General features: G+C 53.1%; 1 protein-coding gene across 1 annotated transcript in view; it reads right to left on the reverse strand.

Moving 5' to 3' along the window:
* Positions 1–992: 992 nt before the first annotated feature.
* Positions 993–6,309, reverse strand: part of PLD2 (phospholipase D2) — a 45,598-nt gene continuing 40,281 nt past the window's right edge. Inside the window, exons 21-24 of the mRNA XM_042471972.1 lie at positions 4,275–4,409; positions 4,023–4,176; positions 3,465–3,582; positions 993–2,524 (exon numbers count right to left, since the gene is read on the reverse strand). Of these exons, the coding sequence (XP_042327906.1) occupies positions 2,300–2,524; positions 3,465–3,582; positions 4,023–4,176; positions 4,275–4,409 (632 nt within the window). The 3' untranslated portion in view covers positions 993–2,299. The remainder of the gene's footprint in view (positions 2,525–3,464; positions 3,583–4,022; positions 4,177–4,274; positions 4,410–6,309) is intronic.

Below are 6,309 nucleotides of genomic sequence, written 5' to 3' on the forward strand. Positions count from 1 at the left end.
TCCAGTGCAGTTCTGTGGTCAGTGTCTGTCGGACGTTGGCCACAGAGTATCCCTGAGGACCTAGAGATTCCTAGAGAGAATACTCTACTAGGCCTTTGTAGCTCCTCCATCGCAGTTCTATGGCCAGTGTCTGTCGGAAGTTGACCACAGAGTTCTGGAGGACCTAGACATTCCTAGAGAGAACACTAGGCCTTTGTAGCTCCTCCATTGCAGTTCTGTGGTCAGTGTCTATCGGATGTTGGCCACAGAGTTGCCCTGGAGGACCTAGAGATCCCTAGAGAGGACACTCTCCTAGGCCTTTGTAGCTCCTCCAGCGCAGTTCTATGGCCAGTGTCTGTCGGATGTTGACCACAGAGTTGCCCTGGAGGACTAGATTCCTAGAAAGGATACTCTACTAGGCCTTTGTAACTCCTCCAGAGCAGTTCTATGGTCAGTGTCCCAAAGCCCCTCGGGATGGAGACTCCCAGCGCCTCAGAGGCCTGGCTCTTGCCTTGAGGGGGATTGTGGGCCAAGAGGCCCTTCAGTGATCATTGCAAAGGCCCAGGAGGTGCCCTCAAGCCTTTGCAGGGGTCACTGAGGGGTCTCTTGACCAACGATCCCCCTCAGGGCAAGGGTCGGGCCTTCCCCCCTCAGGATCCCAAACTTAAAATGGCTCCTCGTAAACTGCCCAGAGAGGGTATTGTACGATCATTTATGTCTGACGTCCTGCCATTTGGTGGGAAGGGCATTATAAATTAACATCATTACTACTATTATTATCCTAAACAGGGAAATGCGATTCAGCTTGAAGGCACCTGGCGCCAGCTCCCTTTTGATGCAGAGCCCATGAGAACATGAGGCGCATGTTTCCGCCCAGGATGACCAGATGTCTTCCTGATTGGAAAGGAGGACAAGGCACCACAAAATGTAAAACGTTAAAGAAAAATGTAGGATGTTACAGCGTAAAAGGTGAAAGTGCTCATACATACACAGGCCGCACACTCTCATGGAGATCCTTGCCAACGAACAGCCAGGAAACGGCAGTTACGTTTATTTAATATGTCGATAAACAAGAGGCACTTCGGTACAGAAAGGAGCAGCGATGGGCCTCGGACTTCCCCTTTCTCTTGCATTTGAGGAGCAGCTCCACATGGGTTTTGGAAACCAAGGTGTGCAGCTTCAGAAAAGCAGCACCGGTCATAACAATAATATCAATAAGGCAGCATGCTGCAGGCACAGCATGCCAAAATGGGAGGAAGATCGTTCCCACCTGGACATCGGCCAGATGAACATAAAGGCATCGCTGTGTTAGTCTGGAATATCACCATGCAAAGAGACTCTTTGGCACGTCTGAGACTAACTGAGAGAAAGAAGATGGTAGACAAAGTCTTATGAAATAGGCTTAGTCTACAAAAGCTAAGGCTCCCAACTCCTTCCTCTCAGTTGGTGCCAAAGGACCCCTTTGCCCATTGGCCTGGATGGCCAGCATACACATCTGAATGGCAAAAGAAGGCAGAGGTGGCCTCTTGCGCACAAGGCACCTGGCCACCATTCACATTCCCTCCCTTGGATGTGCTTTTGAGCAGCTACTAGGCTGAAACTCTTCTGAACTGCACAGATTTGCTCCAAGGCACTCTGTGAAATGTAGTAGAGCAAGAGAACTGAGAATTCTGATCATATAAAAAGTACAATGCAATAAAAACAGTGTCCTCAAAACCGTCCTCGCAGGGAAGCAATGGAACTTAACGCCAGTTTTGAAGCCTATGTCGAATAGCAGACAAACCATAAACACAATTCTGAAATGAGAGCAATAACCTCATGGGAGAATTGGGGGGAGGCTGGGTCCACAGTTAGCCAAGGGATGTAAACATCAGGAAGGAGAGGAAGCGGGGATGGTCAGTTCTTCCCCTCCCACAACCTTCTGGAATGTTCTAAAGAGGAAGATGGGCCATGCTGGCTGGCTGCTTGCCTGCCCTCCTCATATGGTCAGGCAGGCAAAGTGCTGGTGTGAATGGAACAAGGCTTCCCTTGCCCAGCAATGGAAGGCAGGGAACCATGGAAACATTTCTAGAGCTGGAGTTAATGTCCTTTTGAGGGAATGATGGAAGCTGCCCTGTTTTTCCGTTGGAGATGGCTGAAGATGGAATCGCTTTCTTGATAGCAAGCGTGGCAAACGTCAACTGGAGCAAGCAGCAGAGTCTGTGGGGTGCTAGTCTGCAGGCCCCTCGAACCCACAGGCGATCCTACCGGAGGAGAGCCTGATCCTTGACCGCTGGCCTCCCTTGGCTCTTGCTTCCTCCAGGCCCCTCCGAGCGCAGCTTCAGGTCCACACTTCCACAGGGATCATGCCCTCCTTGCTGTTGAGCGGCGGCAGGAGGGACTCCTCGGCCAGGAACTCCAGCGGGAACCGGACCAAGTGGCCCTGCACCTTCTTCAGGTTGTCCCGAGCGATGATGGGGCTGACCGAGGCCAAGTTCTCCACGCTGACGTACTCCCGGAGGGCTCGGTGGGAGCGCACAGCGTCCATGGGGAGGCAGCGGAAGACCTGTTTCACAAGAAGAAGGGAAGGAAAGCCCAGACACAGTTAAGACTACTTTCATGTTATTCAAGGAAGGAAGCACCTTTATAGGGAGGGGAAGGACTCTTGACTGGAAGAGCTCTTTCAGTGTTTGCTGCACTCAGTCATAGAGTTGGAAGAGACCCCAAGAGGCCTTGATCCAGTCCAACCCCATTCTGCCATGCAGGAACTCACAATCAAAGCATCCCTGAAAGATGACCATACACACTCTGCTTAAAGACCTCCAGACTCCACCATCCTCCATTGATTGCATTCAGTACAATCACTAAAGTCCCTTTTCTCCACGAGCAATCAACCCTCAAAGGCCTGCTCAGGCAACAAGGTCTTCATGGAAGGAGGGCATCAGTCTTACCTCTCTGGAAGGGAGTTTCAGGGCCTGGGGGGCAGCCACTGCGGAGGCACCGACTCCCCACTGGAGATATCTGTGAGGGGGGTTAGGAGAGAGAGAAGGGCCTCCCCAGAAGATCTCAAGACAGTCTCCTATGGGCCCTTCAGCTCACTTGGGCAACAGAAGAATAGCCAGGAGGGTGCCCCGTCTCTCCCAAGTTCCTAACAGGTGGGATGGAGAGAAGGGACTCCCTGGATGATCTCAAAATGCAGACAGGTTTATATGGGGAGATATGGTCCTTTAGGGCCTAAGCCATGGAGGGCTTTGCTGGCCGTAACTTGCAATGCCAGGAAAGCCCAAGCTCTGCTGCTTTTTGTCTCTCTTCAGCCATTTTAATGCTCAGATGGATGAGTGCATATCTGAGGAATTTGGAAGGATGGTGGGTTTGGTGTCTGTGACCCTGAACAACAAAGCCGTTCAGGACTAAGCACCCCCCCCCCCATAACTGACACATGCCCTCCGCCCTTCCCCACCTTGACCTCATTCCCTGCTCAGCCCTAAAACCATAACACTACCCACATTTTCGTAGATGTCCGCATTGGATGCAGCCCGGGTTTGCCAGATTTCATGGAAGAAGTGGTCACTGACTGGATCCCGAATATCGATGTCAAGGTTGGAGGTCACACCCAAAACACACCTGTCAGGGAGGAGAGAGAGAGGACAACAGTGACCCCCAGGAAGGGAGATATTTGCAGGTCACTGCAAGGGGAACATTTGGCTAACCAATTTGTTTAAGGTGGGAGTCCTTGACTATGAACCCCTTAGGCATCCACGGATCAGCTTCAAAAGGTCTACAGGTACAGTTTTTTCCCTACAAATGCTGCTCCATCCTGCTGGGTCTTGTCTATTTTGCTCTGATCTGTTCTACAACATTTTTATACACACACACACACACACACACACACACACACACACACACACTTTTCCTGGGCAGACTGGCAGCAGCCACCAAAAAGGCCTTTCTTACTGTCCGTCCATCACAAATGTGCCCAGGAAGGTAGTGGGCTCGAGAAAAGGGCCTTCACTGGTCACGGGAGGAGACGTCCCTTCGGATCCAGCCATCTGCCACACACTCACCTGAAGCAATCCAGGCGCAGGCTGAGCGCAAACCTCCCCGCCTGGTACTCCTGCCCATCCATGACAGACGCCACAAACTCCGTGTCCTCCACCAGGACGGCCAGTTCGCTGTCTCTTTTCCCCAGCAGGCTCCGGTCATTGATGTTGGCAGATCCTAATGATTTAAAAGAGGGGAAAAGATGGCTGAGACCCTGAAAGGCCAGAGAGGAGGGGGTTCTTGGGGCAGGGGTCTGTGCAGAAAGAGCTCCTCACCGATTATGACAAGCCGGTCGTCGGCGATGAGCATCTTGCTGTGGATGTAGACCAGCTCCGTGAGGAGTTTTCCTCGCAGCTCACCATGGGTCCGCAGACCACAGAAAGAGACATAGTTCTTCCAGTCTTCCCCCACTTTTTGGAGAGAGAAAAGTCAAGGGGATGTCTGTTGGAGAGAGGCTGTTGCTCCTCCACCTCCCAAATGCTAGGGATAGAAGCCCAGAGCTACAGGGAAAGGGCACCTCTGAGCATGTGCAGAGCACATTGCACCTCCGAAATGAGCTAATACAGTCGGCCCTTCTTATATACGGATTTGAGCATTCACGGATGACAAACCCGGAAGTTGTCCCGAATGGCGGCACACTTGAATATATTGCTTGGGGAAGGGTGGGTTTTAAATTGTAATTTTTATGTTTGATGTTTTAATATACTGTTGGATAGCTTGTTCCTTTGTGAAAAAGAGGATACAAATATAATTATTATAAATATTATTATATAAGATTTATGGACTTATTGTGTGTTTTTCTTGTTCCTACTTGTTTTACAGTGTTGTTACCGCAGGGTGAAATTAAATGAACATAAAGCGTGAGGTGGGAGGGCTGGGGGGGAGAGGGGAAGGAGACGCAAACCCATGACCGCAACACTCTTTTATTTGTCCCTCTTGTCTCTCTGCGCAGGACTCTCTGCCGCGGGAGAACCTCCTCGTGGCCGCCTCAGTGCGTCAGTAAGTGCACAGGAGGTATGAGGGAGCACACACCAAACATTTGTCTTTGGCTGCATCCACTGGCAATAACCCAGTTTGCACCACTTTTCAGCATCTGTCAAGGTAGGAATTCTGGAGTGGAGTTGTTGTGATCAGGTGGGCAGAGGCCCCCAACTACTCCAACTCCCAGAATCCATAGCCTTGAGCCGGATGCTCAAGGTTGGACAAACCGGGTTTTCTCCACTGTTGATGCAGCCTTGACTGTGCAGAAGGGTTTATTTAAAGGTTTTTTACTTTTGGCTAAACGTTGATTGCTTACCTCCACATAAGCCACTCAGGTCCCACATTGGGGCAAGGGGGATTTCATTAATTCAAAATAAGGGCCCTGGTAATGCAGGATCCGTCCGGCCCCCGCTATACAAAATCCGCGAATGCTCAGTCCCATTGTCCCAATGGCGTCCTTCCTCCCTCCCTCCCTGCCCCTCTCTTTCTTCCCTCTTCTTTGTGGTCGCCGCGCCCTCCCCTGTGTTGGAGGCCAATGTCTCCAGGCTGCACCCTGCCCTTCCGCGTGGAGCCGGCCGAGGGGAGCTTGGCCTCTCTCCACTGCCTTGTCCTCACTGCACGCCGCCCTGCAGAAGGTCCAGGTGGTGGCCTGGGGCCTCTTGGCCTCCACTCCACACTGCTTTTTCGCGGCGGTGGCAAGTGGGGAGGAGGCCAAGGCCCACCAGGAGGGGGAGGAGGCTGGAGGCTTGAAGGCCCTGAGCTGCTGCTTTGCCTCGCCACCCGCCTTCGCAACGGCGAGGGGCAGAGCAGCGCTCCAGAGGCCTTCAAGGCCTCCAACTGCCTCCTGCCTCTCATGACTCGGTCTGCTGCCACCGCGGGAAAGCCCGGGTGGATTTGGAGGCCAAGTGCCTCAGGCGCCACCGGCTTCTGCAGCGGGGCGAGGAGCGAGGCAGCAGGACAAGCCAAGCTTCTCATGCGCACGCCACTGTGGAAGGGCCAGCGCAGTGGGGCTCTTGGCTTCAACCCACCTGGCCTTTTCACGGAGCGCGACGACAAGTAACTGGGCGTGCCTCACCTCCTCGCCGCCGCAAAAAGTTTTTGCAGTGCAGTGGCACGGAAGGTGGCTGGGAGACTGTACGGAGACAAGCTTCGCCCTCCCCCCACTGCCACCGCACCCAGAAGGGCCGGGGTGGCGGCTGGGGTTTTGGCCCACCCCCCCCCCCGCTTTCACGGGCGGGTGGTGGCGCGGCGACCACAGGTTAAGTAGGACGAAAGAAGGGAGGGGGGAAAGAGGAGGGGAGGAGAGGAAGAGGAAGGTGTCCCAAATGG

Source organism: Sceloporus undulatus, chromosome 6, assembly GCF_019175285.1.
Source record: "Sceloporus undulatus isolate JIND9_A2432 ecotype Alabama chromosome 6, SceUnd_v1.1, whole genome shotgun sequence".
Lineage (NCBI taxonomy): Eukaryota > Metazoa > Chordata > Lepidosauria > Squamata > Phrynosomatidae > Sceloporus > Sceloporus undulatus.